Below are 19327 nucleotides of genomic sequence, written 5' to 3'. Positions count from 1 at the left end.
CCTGTCCTACAGTGCCCTCACTGGCTCTGCTTTAGGCTTTGTTCGGTGTCTCTGGTAGCTACATTCCTTTAGTAAAGAGCAACTCGCTTGCTGCTGGAAGGCCCGTCCTGCTCAAACACACAGCAACTCTGGCAGCTTTATCTGCAGGCCACACTCTGTTCAAGACAGTCTCTCTGCACAAATGTTTCCTCTTTTTTTTCTTCTGTGAAAAGGTTAAAAAAAAGGGGGGGGGGGGGGAATCCTGTTTCACCAGCATCTGCTTCACCAGCACTAACTCATTTATAGCTCTGCCTTGGCAAGCAGACGTGACCCCTTTATTTGCAATGCTACATTTAAACCTACTTTTACTTTCAGGCCCCAGATGACTCTTCCCTGCATTAAAACACAGATTTTCAGCATTTAAATTCTGTGCTCCCCTGAGCCTCAGGCTTTTAAACTACTCAGTGTCTATCTGTGGCTAGTAGCACTGCTTCTGTACCAAATTGCTTCTTTGGAGCAGTGTTTGGCTTTTGTGCTCCCCTGAGCCACAGACTTTTAAAGTCCTCATTGCTCTGCGCATGCCTGTGCTCTGTACCCTGTTTAGAGCCACATGTCCTCTTGCTCAGTTCTCAGTGTTCCCTGTGTGTTCCCTGAGCCACATCCTTTAAAAACTCTTCATAGTGCTCTGTGTGCAAGCTTTGCAGCAATGCTGTGCCTCCCAAAATGGCTTCTTTGGCAGCCCATATACGCACAACAAACTTTCTTTTCTTCACTCTGTTCCTCCCCTTGAAGATATGAGTTTCTTTCTGTGCTCAGCTTAGAGAGAAATCCCCAAACTGATACCATATAGGGATGTCAAGCAACTTTATTAAGCTAAAGGCAGAAACTTCGCTGACTCCAACCTTTTCTTAACAGATTATAACTTTATTCACACTTCTTAGCATGCAATGAATGTAAAGTGCCTACTAGGGGTGTGCATTCATTTGCAACGTATTGGCAATCTGCAACGTATAAGGCCATATTCGTTGTATTCGTGGGGAAACGAAACATATCGTGATTCCCACGAATACAATGAATCTTCACCGAATTATTTGGCCATCTAATTGAGTGAATTTAAACAAAACCCCCACCCTCCTGACCCCCCCCAAGACTTACCAAAACTTCCTGGTGGTCCAGCGAGGGTCCAGGAGCCATCTATTGCACTCACGCCGTCAGCTGCCGGTATTCAAATTGGCACCGATAGCCCCTGTGACATAGTAAGGGCAAAGGCTATCGGCACCCAAGACTTGCCAAAAGTCCCTGGTGGTCCAGCGGGGGTCCGGGAGCGATCTCCTGCACTCAGGCCATCGGCTGCCAGTAATCAAAATGGCGCCGATAGCCTTTGCCCTGACTATGTCACAGGGGCTATTGGCGCCATTTTGAATACCGGCAGCCGACGGCCCGACTGCAGGAGATCGCTCCCGGATCTCCGCTGGACCACCAGGGACTTTTGGAAAGTCTTGGGGGACCCTCCTGACCTCCATAAGACTTTCCAAAAGTCCCTGGTGGTCCAGCGGGGGTCCGGGAGCGATCTCTTGCACTCGGGCCGTCGGCTGCTAGTAATCAAAATGGCACCGATAGCCTTTGCCCTGACTATGTCACAGGGGCTATTGGCGCCATTTTGAATACCGGCAGCCGACGGCCCGACTGCAGGAGATCGCTCCCGGATCTCCGCTGGACCACCAGGGACTTTTGGAAAGTCTTGGGGGACCCTCCTGACCTCCATAAGACTTTCCAAAAGTCCCTGGTGGTCCAGCGGGGGTCCGGGAGCGATCTCTTGCACTCGGGCCGTCGGCTGCTAGTAATCAAAATGGCGCCGATAGCCTTTGCCCTTACTATGTCTCAGGGGCTATCGGCACCATTTTGAATACTGGCAGCTGACGGCGTGAGTGCAGGAGATGGCTCCAGGACCCCCGCTGGACCACCAGGGACGTTTGGTCGGGAGTCCCCCCCAAGATTTACCAAAACTCCCTAGTGGTCCAGCAGGGGTCCGGGAGCCATTTACTATACTCGGGCCGTCGGCTGCCAGTATTCAAAATGGCACCGATAGCCTTTGCCCTTACTATGTCACAGGGGCTACTGGTGCCATTGGTTGGCCCCTGTCACATGGTAGGAGCACAAGATGGCGCCGGCCGTCCATTGCTCCTACCATGTGACAGGGGCCGACCAATGGCACCGGTAGCCCCTGTGACATAGTAAGATCAAAGGCTATCGGCACCATTTTGAATACTGGCAGCCAACAGCATGAGTGCAGTAGATGGCTGCCGGACCCCCGCTGGACCACCAGGGAGTTTTGGCAAGTCTTGGGGGGGTCAGGAGGGTGGGGGTGTAGTTAATTACATTTTAGCTGGGAAACAAATAAGAATGGAACGCATGAATGGATCGGGGCCCCCCCTTGCCGAATGCAACGTATCTGCCCCCCCACGAATACGAATACCGAATGTAATGTATGCGGACCCTCTGCACATCCCTAGTGCCTACATGCTAGCAGCAGTGCTCACAGTTTTAGTAAGAATAGAAATGTATATAGGAGCTGCCTTCTCCTAGAGATGGGGGAGCCTCCTAATCCCAGCTGAACTCTGACTCTTATCATCCCCAGCAGAGTCCCGCCCACAGAACTCTTCCTGCCCAGCAGGGTCTCGCCCATAGAGATCTTTCCCTCTGTGGGAATTTAAGATGGACCAGGCATCTAGTCTGGTCCCGCACAGGTTAAGGAGGGCCACTCCTTCACAGTACTATTTTACTTTCACATGTAAAAGTAGGAAAAGTATGCATGTTCAATGCATTGATATATGTGTTTCAATGCAGTGCATGTATTCACACATAAGAGATAGATGTGTTTTATAAAATACATATATATCATACGTGGATTATAAGCCACTATGGTAAAACTATGTGCGCCCGTATATAAACGTATGTGCTTCCGCGTGCAGTTGTTATCCTCAGTGTGGGCAGGATTCTCCTCCTGCATAGAATTTTCACTTCTCCTGTGGAATTTGGGTGGTCCCTGTTGGGGTCCTTGGCCCACACACACCACTTTCTATAACCTTGACTATTACTTATTTCTATAGCGCTCCTAAATGTATGCAGTGTTGTACTAATACACATAGGGCCGAATTTTAAGATCTACGCCCGATTTTATAACATGCGTGCGCAGCCGCGCGCATGTTATAAAATCCGGGGTCGGCACGCGCAAGGGGATGCACACTTGTGCGCCTTGCGCATGCCGAGCCTAGGGGAGCCCCGATGGCTTTCCCCGTTCCCTCCGAGGCCGCTCCGAAATCGGAGCGGCCTCGGAGGGAACTTTCCTTCTGCCTTCCCCTCCCTTCCCCTACCTAACCCGCCCCCCAGCACCATCTAAAAAAAAACCCCTTACCTTTGTTAAATAAGTTGTGCCTGCCTTTGGGCAGGTGTAGGTTGTGCGCGCCGGCCAAGTGCTGGCGCGCGATCGCCCGGCACGACCGCTGTGCTGGTGGCCGCGGTCCTGCCCCCGCTCCACCCCGCCCACTCCCCACCCCTTTTTTCAAGCCCCGGGACATAAGCACGTCCCAGGGCTTGCGCGCGTCGCCGGGCCTATGCAAAATAGGCTCGGCGCACGCAGGAGCGGGTTTTCGGGATTACGCACGTAATATACGTGCATAACCATTTGAAAATCCCATAAGGGACAGTTCCTGCTCTATAGAGCTTACAATCACCATCTAAGTCAGTCACCGCCAGTCTGACAATTCTACCTCCCCTCTCATCTTCCCAAACTGTTGAGTTGTTCTCATGAGACCATGAATTTGTTTGAGCAGCGCGTGCGTTCGTGCATCATGTGGCTCAAACTTACTGAGACCTGCGCAGAAATGGAATGCAACAGCTGTCAGACTTGGAGGGGGTCAGGATGGGGACAGGCCAATGGAGGCTGGCTGATGGGAAAAGCGTGTAGGGTGGAGACTGATTGGGATGTGATGGGGGGAGAGAACATGTTGGAGGGAGATACAAGTCGGGGTTGAGGGAGAGAGAGAGTACTGGTGGGGAGGAAGAGTGTGTGGGGGGAAATGACCTCGTGTGAAAGGAAGAATGGTCTACTGCCTTCTGGTTTACAGGGATTTTAATTTGGAGCATGAGAGGAGCTATGGGCAGCAGAAGTATATTTGAACCGCTGGCATTTCTAACAACTATGGACACCACTGTGTTGCCACAGGTATTAGCATTTGAAAGAATCTGCACTGCCTACAGCTCAGAGCTCCCTTGTGTTCCCTGGATTGCCAGGGTAAAATCCCTGAAAGCCATCAGCCCTGATTCCGATGTTCTATAACATTAATCCTGTGGGGAATTCTACATCTTTGTATAAAAACTGTTTTCAGTATTTCAGTTTAAATTATTACTCATATGACATTATTTTGACAAATAAAAAGTGCAGAATTTTGCAATATTGTAAAATATCAAGAGAATTTTTCAAAAAGTCCATGTAGTTTCAAAGCATGAAGGTGCTTTTCGCGAGCACACTTTATGCTGGTATTCAAAGTAAAATAAATTTATTTTATTTATTTATTTTATTTTATTTATTTATTTTTAATTTTTATATACCGAAGTTCTTGTGGGAATTACAAATCACTCCGGTTTACATAAAATGATGAACTGCCCAACAGCGGATGGGGGCTTTACATAGAACTGTAGAACATAAGGAACAATAAAACCGGATGTCAATTTAACATAGTAATAATAAATATAATATAATATGTACATACAATTTAACTATTTAACGTAGTAGAGATGACCTGTCAAATCTACCATATAGATACAATAAGAGTAATATAGTGAACTTATGGATTCAAAAATTGATTGAGCAGTTGTGGAGTCCTGATAGTAGGAATTGGTGAGATGTCGATAATTTAGGGATACTATTATTTAGGAAGTCCTCTTGTCTAAGTATCATTGAGAATCTGGGAAGGCTTGTTGGAAAAGCCAGGTCTTCAGTCTTTTTTTGAACTCTTGATGACTGGGTTCTAGTCTTAGATCTGGGGGGAGAGCGTTCCACTGGTGGGGTCCAGCTGAAGATAATGCTCGTTTGCTCAATGCTGATTTTACTTGTGGGACATGCAGTGTTCCTTTGTATGCGCTTCTAATTGGTCTGGAAGATGTATGCGGTTGAAGTTGAGTGCTTAGCATGATAGGAGCCAGATTGTATATTGCTTTGTGTACTATTGTGAGTATCTTATAGAGTATCCTATATTTGATGGGAAGCCAATGTAAGTTATGAAGGATTGGGGTGATATGGTCTTTTTTGTTAGAACTTGTGAGGATTCTAGCAGCGGAATTCTGTACCATCTGTAATGGTTTGATGGTGTTGAAGGGTAGACCTAGCAGAAGGGAGTTGCAATAGTCGAGCTTTGATAGTATGATGGATTGCAGTACAAGCCTGAAGTCCGAGAAGTAGAGGAGGGGTTTAAGTTTTTTAAGGACTTGCAGTTTGTAAAAGCAGTCCTTAGTGGTAGTGTTTACGAACTTTTTTAGGTTTAGATGGTTGTCTAGCCAGGCTCCAAGGTCTCTGACGTCGGGTGAGAACTTGCTATTTGAGTTATGAGAGAGGTTTGATGAGATTGTAAGGGGATCCTGGGAGACAATGAGCATTTCGGTTTTATTGTCATTCAATATTAGGTTGAGGTTTGAGAGGATGTTTTTAATCGGCTGTAGGCATTCGTTCCAGTATGTGATGGTTTTTTCAAGGGATTCTGAGATCAGGAGAAGGATTTGTATGTCGTCTGCATAGAGGTAGTGTGTAAGCTTGAGGTTTGAGAGTAGGTGGCAGAGAGGGAGGAGGTAGATATTGAAGAGGGTGGGTGAAAGTGAGGAACCTTGTGGGACTCCTAGATCTGTGAGGACTGGATGCGATTCTTTGTTGTTTGTTCTAACTTTGTAGAATCTGTTGCTTAAGAAGGACTGGAACCATCTTAGAGCTGTGCCTTTGATCCCTATATTGGCAAGTTGGTCTATAAGTATCGTGTGTTTTACCGTGTCAAACGCAGCAGAAAGATCAAGAAGAACAAGCAGGTACGATTGTTTTTTCTCCAGGTTAATGAGGATGGTGTCAGTGAGAGATAGTAATAGAGATTCGGTGTTTAGGCGTTTTCGGAAACCATATTGAGCCGGGGATAGAATATTATGATCTTCCAGGTATTCTGACAGTTGCTTGTTGACAATTTTCTCCATCAGTTTGGCAATGAGTGGTAAGTTAGCGATAGGTCGAAAGTTAGCTGGGTCCGATGGAGAGGCGTTTGGTTTTTTTAGTAGTGGTTTGAGGATTGCCAATTTTAACTGGTTGGGAACTAGACCTTGAGAAAGGGATGAGTTAATAATTTCTGCCATTGGTTTTGAGATGGTGTTTGGTATGGCTATGAGGAGATTAGTTGGTAATGGGTCTGATGGATGGGAGGATGGTTTGAGTTTCTTGAGTGTATTTTCTATCTCCAGTGAAGAAGTGAGCTCGAATGAGTCCAGGCATGTGTTTTGTTGCGGCAGGGCTGTTAGGTGGTATGTTTGGGTGGAGCTGTTGGTTGTGATTGAATGTGTAAGGTTGGTGATTTTTGTCTTAAAGTAGTCGGCGAGTTCGTTTGCTTTGTTGAGAGCTTGGTGGTCTGGGATGGTGGGAGGAGATGGTTTGGTTAGAGAGGAGACATATGAGAAAAGAGCCTTTGAGTCGAAAATGAAGTTGTGTATTTTTTTTGCGTAGAATTCTCTCTTTGTTCTAAGGATAGTATTCCTGTAAGTGTTGAGGAGGGATTTGTAGATGGCATGTGTCGAAGTGGTTGGGTTTTTTCTCCAGCTTTGTTCATTTTTTCTTAGCGATTGCTTTAGTGATTTAAGTTCTGGGGTAAACCAGGGTTTTCTATTGTCTAATGTGGGTTGTATGGTTTTGGTTGAAGTTGGGCAGATTTGATCTGCGATTTTATTGTTGATAGTGATCCATGAGGTGGTTGCAGTTATTGCGTCTGTAAGGTCTAGTTGGTTTAGTGCTTCGGACATCTTTTCGCTGAGTGTGTCTGGAGAGCATGGTTTCCTGAAGTGGATGGTGGATTTGGTAGCGACTTGAGGTGGTGGGTTGTTGATCTTAAGGGTTGTGCGGATGACTCTGTGGTCAGACCAGGGAACTGGAGAACAAGTGGGGTTGGTGTGAATGGTAAAGGGTTCGTTAATGAAAATAAGGTCCAAAGTATGGCCTGCCTTGTGGGTAGGACTGTTGATGATTTGCGTAAAGCCCAAATGGTTGAGTGAGGAGAGGACTGTTTGGCAGTTGATGGATTGTGTAGTAGCATCTACATGTAAATTAAAGTCTCCGAGGATTATTGCAGGTTTGTCTGTGTTTATATGTTTGGCTATAAGTTCGATCAGCGGTGAGGGATCCAATTCTAAGGTTCCTGGTGGGGCGTAAACTAATGCTAGTTGGATTTGTTCTGATTTAAAGAGGGAGAATTCTATTTTGGTGGAGGTGTTCGTAAGTTGTAAGGTTATACTTAGACCTTTTTTTGCTGCAAGGAGGAGTCCTCCACCTCTTTTTTTGGGCCTGGGGACAGAGAATAGGTCGCAGGATTGCATGGGAAGCTGATTTGTGAGTACAGTATCTGTGTGTTTTAGCCATGTCTCTGTGATAGCACAGATATCTGGGTTAACTTCTATGAGAGAGTCACTGAGGATGTCCATTTTTTTGGTAAGAGACTGTGCGTTGAATAGGGTTAAGGTAAACAGAGAGAGTCCTAGGAATTGCGTAATTGGAGATATCATTATTGGTATAATCCTTTGTTCTCGTGCAATGTGATGTATTGTAGGTTTTGTATGCTTTCTGAGTTTGTGCCAAATTTTGGGTATGGTGTAGAGGTGCATTATTGTGGCTTAGTTGGTTGTGAAAATGTTGCGGTATTAGAGATACTGCAATAGGTATAGGGGAGACTTGATGAATGCTAGAGAGACTGGATGGATGCTGTAAGCTGGAGAGTCTGGATGATTGCTGGATGCTGTATGCTTGAGAGTCTGGATGATTGCTAGAGAGACTGGATGATTGCTGGATGATTGCTGGAGAGACTGGATGATTGCTGGAGAGACTGGATGATTGCTGGGTGTTGTATGCTGGAGAGACTGGATGATTGCTGGAGAGACTGGATGATTGCTGGAGAGACTGGATGATTGCTGGGTGCTGGGCAGTCTGGAGGAGTGTTGAAAAAGCAGATGTGTGAATGAAGCCTGGATAATGGAGTCCCTGGACGAATGCTTGGGTGGAGCTGACGTTGTGTGATTCGGTTGTGGAGGGTTGGGTGGCAGAGCCGTTTGGTGTCGGTGGTTTCTTGTTATATCTCAGGTTCACACGAAGGAGCACGACAAAGGGGCAGGCCCCTTTGTCGTGCTCCTTAGGCGCGCGACGCTCGGCGCGCGACGCCTAACAGGGTGTAGATTTGAAGCCCAGCCGGGCTGTAGCTGGTTGGCTGGCTTCTGGTTTTGGGCGGGACTTGGAGCGGTTCGCGGTTTTTTTGTCTTTTTTTCGCCGCGTTTCTTTGGGCGGATTAGGCCTCGGAGCGTGCGGCTGGCGTCGGGGTCCCCCGGGTGGGGAGGCCGAGTACTGACCTGACCTTCCCCCGGTGGGGCTCCGGCGCCGGTCGCGCAGGTCTACGGTCGCGGTGTTGAGCAGGAGCGAAATGGCGCCTGCAGCCTTGTTTTAAAGCCCAGCCGGGCTGTAGCTGGTTGGCTGGCTTCTGGTTTTGGGCGGGACTTGGAGCGGTTCGCGGTTTTTTTGTCTAAAATAAAAGCTGTTTTGTTTGCATAGGCATTCCCATCTGGTATTTCTTGATTTCTTCTATAATCTGTTTATTTATCCGTTTCAAATCCCACATTATATTATGACTTTTATAGATTTTATTTTATTTTTTATGATTTTGAATGCATAATGAAATATCTGTTATGTTATGTTGCACCCTGCTGAGAACAGGCTTTTCGGATCAGCAGGTTATATATAGTTTTCAAATAAATAAGGAGAAACTATATAGGTGTCTTCTCTTTGACAATAGGCATAAACTAAGCCCGTTAAAAGCACCCATGACATTTTCACTTGCGATTTTGTGTGGGCTGAGAAGAAGGGGTAAAAATATCATGCGTATTTTTGAAAATGTCATGTATGTGCACTGTTCCCCTCGCCTCCCCTTGCAACCTAAACTCACCCCTGGGAATACCTCCTCACAATCTTCTGTAATGCATGCACTGCGGAAGCCTGCACATGCTTTTAGCTGGCCAGGAGAGGGAAATGTTTCAGATTGGGCAAGCTAGGCGTGCTCATCTGTTTTAACATGGCTAGGCTGCTCTGAAAATTGTGGTCCCCATGGACAGAAACCTAACATTTTTGGCACAGATTTCCCCCAGGAATAATCTTGCAGTACTTTTGGATAGATGTGCACATAGTAACCAAATCCATAATAATTTTATAGGTGGCAAGCACGCAGATTGATTTTGAAGAAGCAGTATGACTAACTGTCATTATTTTACATTTGTTATAATACATTTAGTTTTGATAAGGAATTTATGTGTAGCCAGAACTCATTAAAATCATGGGTTTTCTTTCAAGGGCATTGTTCCTTCCTTAGCCCTGAAAAGAAACCTTTTTTTTTTTCTTTCTTTCTTTTTTTCTTTATGGGTTCTTACATAAACATTACAGTCAGTCATAGATATAATGTACAATGACAACAACAGGTATAATCAAGCTAGAATGAACAATCAAAGAGCACTGTTTACAACCATTATGAAGATAGGACAATGATAGTAACAATGCAGGGTTAAAGGACAATGAAAAAACACAGTGAACTTTCTGGCTATGTTAATGTTTGCCTGCCAATCCTGCTGTTTGTATTTTTCTTTCAGATATCACATATTAAGTGGTATTTATACCTTTGATTATCTCCAGAATGTGTCTTCCCCCAGTTTGCTGGCAACTTCTCTACGGAGTAATTTTTTGCATCTCACAAGAGAGAATGGGGTAATGCAACTTGTAAACTATTATTGCAATTTACGTTATAACTACAGCTTCTATTTTGCTGTGCAAAATGTGTTTACATGGCGCAAACATCATAGTCCAGCAATGATGATGATGTTCTAAATGATTAGGAAATTAGGGGCAATTGTTCAAAAACATTTACCCAGTGTCACATAATACTTTAGCACTATCCCTAATACTCACTAATAGTTATTTAGAGCTTGAATGCACTGCTCAGACCATACCTGTATCTGCATACATAACTCTTCACTAGCAATCTCCCACCTGCCAACTTGGTTCTTGCTTGCCTCTAGGCAAGTACCCTACCCCACAGGCTATCCCCTGGTAGTTTTTTAGGCACACTGTGACCCTATAAATTTCAGGGTTCACACAATTCCCAGAAAAAATACCTACAGACCAAATATAAAAATACTGCTTCATCCAGAAATTCACTTCTATGTGTCACTGATCAGGCACAGAGCTAATAAACTAAGAAGTTTATTTAAAAAAGAAGAAGAAAAAGGAATAGTAAAAATACAATTTGCAGACAACAAATAGGTGTAATGATAAAAGGATTATAAAAACAACAATAGTTAAATAAGGATTAACTAGCCAATGTCTGGGAAAGCTCCAATAGCAGTCTGGCAGCAGGATACTGTTCAGAAGTGGAGCAGGGTCTGCACAGGTCTAACTGGCTGTTCTTCTTAGTCAAGACAAGATTTTCTAAGCCAGCTTCTCTCCATCTAGGTCTGTGTAGCTAATTATAATCTAGAACATTATTCTCTGATATCTCAGGTACAAACTTATAGGGATATTTACTAAACCACAATAGTTTATCGTGGGAGGTGTCAAATATCATGGAGGGGGCATCCCCACTATATTTGGCCCCTTTCTGACAAACTGTTAGTACTGTGGTGTGATTTTTATTTTTTTTTATCATGACACAATCATAGGGCCTTCCCACATGATGGCAGCCCACTTCAGCCAGGGCCACCATCACTTAAAGGGCCAGAAGCTGTAAAAATGTCCCCTCCCAAATAGTCAAAAATCACCCAGTGATCTTTGCAGACCCCCCACTGCCATCTTCTGAGGCAGCAGTGAACTCCTCTCTCAAAAACAAAAATGTTGGAAACTGCACAGCAATGGCCTCTCCTTTTTATCTAGCTAAAAAAGTTGTCTAGATAAGTTGAGGGCAGGATGGCCTTTCTGGAGCACAGCTACCTATCTGGCTAACTTATCCATATCAGTGCCAATATTCAGCCTTATCGGGCTAATTTACCCAAATAAGTTAGACCTGATATTCAACTGGTCTAAAGTTAGTCGGATAAACTTATCTAGCCAACTATTAGATAGCCAAGTATATTCAGTGGTGTGGCCATGCCACTGAATATCTTGGCCAAGATAGCCGGATAACTTTACCTGTCTAACTTGCTCAGCCAGATATGGACCCTAGTATGTCTAAGGAATGTCTGGTCAGTTTTATCATACTTAAATACGTTTCATATATATTCTAAAAGGTAGATTTTAAGACCTGCGCGTGTTCGTCCATGTGCACGCGGTTGCTGCACATGGACGTGCCAATTTTATAACATGTGCTTGTATACACGCGCATGTTATAGAATCACCTACCCACTCGCACATGCGTGCCCAATCTTATATTGCCGTGCACGTAAATGGGGGATTTTAGTAGATGTGCACGGCAACGTAATAGGCCTTTTCCCTAGCTGCCTCCCAGTCCATTCCAGTAAAGGAGCGGTTTGGGAGGGAACTTCCTAAACCCCCTACCTCCCTTTCACCCAGCTAGCTCCAACCCCTAAAATCTCACTAACTACCCTAGAATTTTTTGTTTTTCTACTTACTCGTCCATAGCAACACCAGGTTATGCGAGCCGGTCGGATCCCGGTGCGTGCTTGTGCGGGACTCTGCCTAATGGCACTGTCCACCTGCTCCCCTTCCACACACCACCCAGACCCTGCCCCCCAGCCCGCCTCTTTTTCAGCCTTTCTTCGTTAATCGCGTATCGGGAGATATGCACGTGGCTGCAGGCCTCTGAAGAGCTGCATGGCACGCTTGTCCTGGTCTGCGCATATCTCCCAGAATTTCTGCATACAGGGCTTTTAAAATTAGCCCTTTAGTGCATAAAACGTGTTTCACTTGCCCCATACTGTGCTTCTCCAAGGTCATAAAGTCAACTGCAAGCAAAAAAATCTTGTTTCTAAAACAGCTTAACTAGCAGTCAACAGTATCATGTAAGAAATCCTAGTAATACTATTCTGCCTTTACAGAATGTAACTCTTGAAGGTGCGAACATTGTAGTTGGGGACTTAGTCGCAACCAATGGAATTATGCACCTAGTAGACAAGGTATGTATTGTTAAGTAGATGTGAAGTGCTATAAATCTCTTATTCTTCAGTGGGGCAATTTTCAAAACTGGTTGGGCAGGTACATAGGCCACAGGTACTTTTACCTGAAGACTTGGCACCAAATCTCAAAGGGAAAGTATGCATGTGCTTTCTCTTTGAAAATTACTTATGGAAAAAAAGTACCCACAAAGATTTGGACCTGCTTTTTTTGCTGATAATTTATCCCCAAAAAACAATATGTGTAGTTTTGAAAATACAAAATTCAAGCATGCTGTTGCCACCCGTGGCCTAACTCCACTTCTGATCCCACCTGCTTTTAACCATGGATAAAGTTACCTGCATTGTTGAGAGCAATTTTCAGACAGCCTGCTTCCCTGGATATATACCTGGGTAAATGGCTTTTGAAAATAACCCTCCCTTTTGCTGTATTCACATCAGTCATCATATATAATAGACATAAACTACTTCTTGTTCTGAGTAAGCCTGTACTTCAGGCTGTATTGCTACATACTGCAGTGCAGCAGAACCATGACAGTGCCAGCACAGAAAATAAAGCAGACTGAAATAAATAATGAACCCACCCCATCCACAGAAGTATTTGAGGAGGCAACAGGGGGGGGGGACAAGGGTGGATTGAACTGGTGGGCTGGACTCTCTAGTCACATGATTCTTCAGCTTCCTGGCCACAGCCAGCGAAAAGAAGAGGCTGCCTTGGCTTGAAGAAAGACTCGGCGGGACCATAATGGAGCCCATCCATTGTGGCCTGAAGATTGGCTTGGCGAGTCTATGGTAAATCCCATTCCACCATGGCCAGAAGAGGGGCCTGTGAGGTAGTGATAGAGTCCATCTTTCATGGCCTGAAAACTGGCTCAGTGAGTCTGCAGTAGAGCCCATTCCATCATGGCCAGAGGAGAGGACCGTGATGAAGTCCACCCATCACTGACCAAAGACTGGCTCGGTGAAGCCATGGTGGAGCCCATCCCACTGTGGAAGAAAGAGAGGCCTGCGGGGCATGCAGCCCTCTGCTCCCCACCAGAACAGTGCAGCTAGTGTGGCCTCCTCCCACCTCCCCTCCAGCAGTAAGGAGCAGCTGCCAATCCGGCAGGGCCTAAGGCAATGCCCAGAAAAAAGGGGGAGATAGAGAGTGTGTGTGTTTGTGTGTATGAGAGAGAGATTGGGTATGTGTATGTGAGAGAAAGACCCTGTGTGTGTGTGAGAGAGAGAGAGAGAGAACCTGCATGTGTGTGTAAGACAGAGCATGCCTGCATATGTATGAGAGCCTGCATTTGTATGAGACCCTGCACATTAATGTGAGAGAGCCTGTGTATATAAGAGAGCTTGCTATGTGTATGTGAGAGAGCCTGCATGTGTATATGAGCAAGAGCCTGTATGTATATAAGAGAGCCTGCATGCGTATGGGAGTGAGAGAGAGAACCTGCATGTATATGAAAGAGTGTGCATGTTTATGTGAGAGAGAGTCAGTATGTGAGTGTGAGAGCCTGTGAATATATGAGAGCGAAAGAGCCTGCATGTGTGTGTGAGACAGCCTGCAAAATTATGTTAGTGAGAGATCCTCTGTGTGCATGAGAGCCTGTATGAGAGAGAGAGAGCCTGTGCATGTGACAGCATATATGTGAGTGAGAGAGCCTGCATATGTAACAGCATATATGTGTGTATGAGAGAGAGCCTATATGTGTGAAAGCATATGTGTGTAAGTGGGAAAGAGAGAGAGCATAACGGTTGTGCGGCCCCCATTCCACCAATCTAGAACAATCTCTGGATGGCTGTAAATCAAAACATTCCAGATATGGAGAACTGGATATTTTTTAATCCTGTTATTTTAAATTTGTAAGTGCTTTTTCATGTGTTTGTTGTTTTAAATAAAATATTTGCTGTTTGGGAAATATAAAATATTTCTGTGAATTTTTCTCATTATTGGATGTTCATCAGCTATTTTGAAATATTATTGCTTGATAATTTGTGAGGAATGATAATGTTTATGTTTTTCCATTGCTGTACAGCATAATACAGTTAGGCTTCTTGGGGTTTCCAGAGCATGAGTGTGAGCGAGTAAGCATATGTTTGAACAAGAGGACAATTTAAACCAGTAGGCATTTGTGAGCATAGGAGAGAATGAATGAGCATGTGTGTGAGCAAGAGTGAGTCAATGAACATTTGTCTGAACCAGAATGTGAGCATGTGTGAGAGTGAGAGCATGAGAGAAAGTGTGTATGACACAGTGAATATGTGTGTGAGAGAGAAAGCATGTGAGCCAGCGATCATGTGTCTGAGAGAGAATATAAGGGAATTTGTGTAAGAATGAGAGAGGAAAATATTTATGCATACCTCCCATCCTTGACTAATCCATGACAATCTCAGGGTGACTGGAATCTATAAAGTTCCCAGGTATGGAGAGCATGGGATTTTTGTTAGCCTTAGTTTTAATTATTGGATGTTATTTGATATGGCTGCTGTTTTGAAATATTTTCTTGATGTTTGGGAAATTAAAAAAACAATGTTATATTCTTTTAATCATCGGATGTTCTAGTCATCAGCTGCTTTGAAATATTTCTTCTTTTTATGAGTTTGGCTTTACTATTATGATTGATGTTTATTTATTTTGATTTTATTTAATGTTTAATAAGGAATGGTGATGTTTCTGTTTTTCCATTGTTGCACTGCATATGGAGTCTGGCTTGTTATAGTCTTTTCCCTCATGTTTTTATTTATACTTTATTATCTTTCTATTCTATATTTGGTGAGGATCTGTCTCTGCATGTGTGACAGAGGTGAGATATTCTGCTAGTTTGTAGTTTATGTGTATGGATCTGTAAAGCTTGGCTTGTTCTGTTTTCCTTTTTGAAAACTTTTTATTTAGCAGGTTCAATCATATTACAAAGAAGATCTTTGCATACAAATATCAGAGAGAAGAAAGGAAGAGTAAAAAATAACTAAATAATCATTATTCAAAAAGAAACAAAATATTACAAATCATCTTCTCTCATATTTAGCCCTTCCAGCTAAAGAGGAGGAGAGAAAAAAAGGAAATGACCATAGCATGAAACCCGTTCCTATATCTTACATGATATAGGAACTCTTGTCCTATTGAGGACACAGTGGAACAGCCCACTTCCTTGTATCCAAGAAACTCTTCACCTGCTCTGGAATAAAGAAAATAAAACTCTCAGCTCTTTATTTGACTACACATTTACAAGGATATCTTAATAAGAAGGATGCTCCAAAAGCTTGTACTTCCTGGCATAAAGCCAGGAAAATTCTCCTTCTTTCTTGTGTGTCCTTGTCAAGTTGGGATAAATCCTGACCGACTGGCCCAGAAAACTCACATTCAAATTTTTTAAGTTGCACTACATAATAGGGATGTGAATCGTTTTTGAACGATTAAAATTATCGTCAGATAATTTTAAAATCGTCCAAAATCGTTAGAGTGCACGATACAATACAAATGCCCCCGATTTATCATCAGGGGCATTTGTATTGTATCATTAAATAGGGCGTGGGAAAACCGGCACTCCAAAAAAACCCCTAAAACCCACCCCGAACCTTTAAAACAAATCCCCCACCCTCCCGAACCCCCCCAAAATGTTTTAAATTACCTGGGGTCCAGTGGGGGGGTCCCGACGCGATCTCCAGCTCTCTGGCCACTGCTCCATTGAGAAATGGTGCCGGCGCCATTTTGAAGATTGGCAATATGGCCCCGTATTGCCAATGGCGCCGGCGCTACCTTTGCCCTCACTATGTCATACGGGTGACCATCGCCCGTATGACATAGTGAGGGCAAAGGTAGCGCCGGCGCCATTTTGAAGATTGGCAATACGGCCCGCGTGCAGGAGATTGCTCCCGGACCCCTGCTGGACTTTTGGCAAGTCTTGTGGGGGTCAGGAAACCCCCCCAAGCTGGCCAAAAGTCCCTGGGGGTCCAGGGGCGATCTCCTGCACGCATGATGTCGGGAGTCAGGAAGCAAAATGGCGCCGGCGCTACCTTTGCCCTGTCACATAAGGGCAAAGGGCCACCGGCGCCATTGCTCTTAACGCAGTTGTGGCCAGAGAGAGGGAGATCGCGCCGGGACCCCTCCACTGGACCCCAGGTAATTTAAAACATTTTGGGGGGGTTCGAGAGGGTGGGGGATTTGTTTTAAAGGTTCGGGGTGGGTTTTAGGGTTTTTTTGGTGTGCCGGTTTTCCCGCCCTTCCCCGATTTACGATTTTTAACGATTTTTTAAAAAAACAAAACACGACGATAAGATTTACCTCCCCCCCCCCCCCCCCCAGCCAAAATCGATCGTTAAGACGATCGATCACACGATTCACACCCCTACTACATAACAACTCAGATCATGTTCATTGAAAAAAGAAACTAAAAGTGTAGTCCTCTCGATTATTTCCAAAGAAGAAGACCGCTTCCGGATAACCTCTGCATCTTAACCGGCGTCTCTCAAAAGCCATGCCATTAGACAGAAGTGAGCAGCCTCGTCTGAAAATATGGGGCCCTGATGAAACAGGCCCGCTAAATGATTGAAGCGAATCGGCCCGTCCAGCGCTAAGTTGATCAGATCTGCGAACCAAGGATGTCGCGGCCACTCTGGAGCAACCAGGACTACCTCCCCACTATGTTTTTTGATGTGATGTAGCACCTTGCCTACTAACAGCCAGGGAGGAAACATATAAAGCAGAACTCCCTGCGGCCAAGGAAGAACCAGAGCATCGACGCCTTCAGCACCATGTTGACATCACCGAATGAAATATCGGAACGCTTTAGAATTCTGGCGAATCACCATTAAATCCATGTGAGACTGACCCCACCAATCGCGAATGAGCTGCATCGCAGCCTCCAACAATTCCCACTCACCTGGGTCCAGCTGAGTTCTACTCAAGAAATCTGCTTGAACGTTGGCGATCCTGGCTATGTGGGATACAGGTGCCACTCTGCCCAAAGAATTAACTCCTGAGCTTCCCGAGCTGCCGCCTGACTCTTGGTCCCGGCCTGCCGATTCATATACGCCACCATAGTCGTATTGTCAGACAGAATTTGTACCGACCGACCTTCCACCAATAGCAAGAGCTCTCTCAAGGCCAGACGAATCGCCCTGTCTCCAGACAGTTGATAGACGAAGCAGACTCTCTTGCAGACCAGAACCCCTGGACTGAATGGTGTTAGGAAACTGTACCCCAGCCAGAGAGACTGGCATTAGTGGTAACTATCCTCCAGTCTGGGACTTCAAGGTCCATCCTTCGCAGAAGATTGTGAGTCTGAAGCCACCAAGCAAGACTCTCCCTGGCTAAACCCTCGAGAGGCAATGGCAGATGAAATTCCTCCGAGACTGGCCTCCAACATGTTAAAAGTGACCTTTGCAATGGCCTCATTTATTTATTTATTTATTTATTTATTTATTTATTTATTTAAGGTCTCTTATATACCGATATCCGTTCGCACATCGTATCGGTTCACAATGAACAAAAACTTTTGGGCGGCGCCCTTACATAAAACCGAAATAATAGTACAGAATAACAGGGGGATTAGGCGATGCAAATTAATAGATCAATAAATATTGAAAACTGTAAATATAAACATATATAAAACTATATACATATATACATGGCATCGGTAGTCATAAGAGCACAAGGCATACATCGGTGGTCAAAAGGAAGAATGCCCATGGAACCAACTACAGCGTTGAAGTCATCAAGCCTAGAATTTGCAAATAATCCCACACATTGGGGACTTGCAACCACAACAGCTGGTGGACCCAACTCTGCAACTTGAGAACTCTCGTCTCCGAAAGATATACTCTTCCGATTCGAATGTTGAAATGAGCGGCCAGATAATCCAAGGACTGAGATGGCATCAAGTGACTCTTTGTCAGGTTTACTATCCAGCCGAGAGACTGAGGAGCTTCAAGTACTTTGCAAACCGACTGTTGGCAGAGTGACTCCAACTTTGTCCTGATAAACCAGTCGTCCAAATATGAATGGACTAGAATCCCTTCCTTCTGAAGTGCCGCCACCACCACCACCATTACCTTGGTGAAGGTGAGTGGGGCTGTGATCAGCCCAAATGGAAGGGCCCAGAACTGAAAATGCTGACCCAGGATCATGAAGCAAAGAAAGCGTTGTGAGTCCGGATGGATGGGAATGTGCAGATAGGCCTTCATAAGATCCAACGAAGCCAGAAACTCCCCCTTGCGAACCGCTGCTATCACGGACCGCAAAGTTTCCATCTGGAAGCGTGGCACCTTGAGAGCTGTGTTCACCCTCTTCAAATCGAGTATGGGACAAAATGTGTCCTCCTCCTTGGGGACCATGAAATAAATGGAGTAGCGACCTGTGCAAACCTCTTTCGAGAGAAATGGGATTAGCACACCCAAACGCTGGAGGCAATCCAGGGTCTTTCGTACCACTGCCTGCTTGACCCCGGGACCACAAGGGGAAATATGGAACAGATCGCCAATGGGACGAGTACAAAAAAGGTTTGGATAAGTTCTTGGAGAAGTCCATTAACGGCTATTAATCAAGTTTACTTAGGGAATAGCCACTGCTATTAATTGCATCAGTAGCATGGGGTCTTCTTAGTGTTTGGGTAATTGCCAGGTTCTTGTGGCCTGGTTTGGCATCTGTTGGAAACAGGATGCTGGGCTTGATGGACCCTTGGTCTGACCCAGCATGGCAATTTCTTATGTTCTTATGTACTCCCACGGGCTGGGAGGGGTCGAGACTGGGCCTGAGTGACTCCCACAGCCACCTGTTGCCTGGCCAAAAAGGCATCATGAAGTAACAAAATAAATTCAGGGGAAAAAGATGTCACTGCTCCTACCTGGGCCCTACCTGTCCCCCCCTCCAGTCCCCCTCGATCAATTCCAAAATCTGAATGGGCTAGAGATAAGCAGGGAGAACCCTGCCCCACTCTCCCCGATGGTACGGGAACAGGCGCTGAAAAAT

At 45.1% G+C, this 19327-nt stretch overlaps 1 protein-coding gene across 1 annotated transcript in view; it reads left to right on the top strand.

The window, feature by feature from the left end:
- Nucleotides 1–19327, top strand: part of STAB2 (stabilin 2) — a 473152-nt gene that overhangs the window by 175577 nt on the left and 278248 nt on the right. The window contains 2 exon segments of the mRNA XM_029599680.1: nucleotides 9901–10015; nucleotides 12298–12375. Of these exon segments, the coding sequence (XP_029455540.1) occupies nucleotides 9901–10015; nucleotides 12298–12375 (193 nt within the window).

This window comes from Rhinatrema bivittatum, chromosome 4 (genome assembly GCF_901001135.1).
Source record: "Rhinatrema bivittatum chromosome 4, aRhiBiv1.1, whole genome shotgun sequence".
Lineage (NCBI taxonomy): Eukaryota > Metazoa > Chordata > Amphibia > Gymnophiona > Rhinatrematidae > Rhinatrema > Rhinatrema bivittatum.
This window is presented reverse-complemented; position numbering and strand designations above follow the sequence as displayed.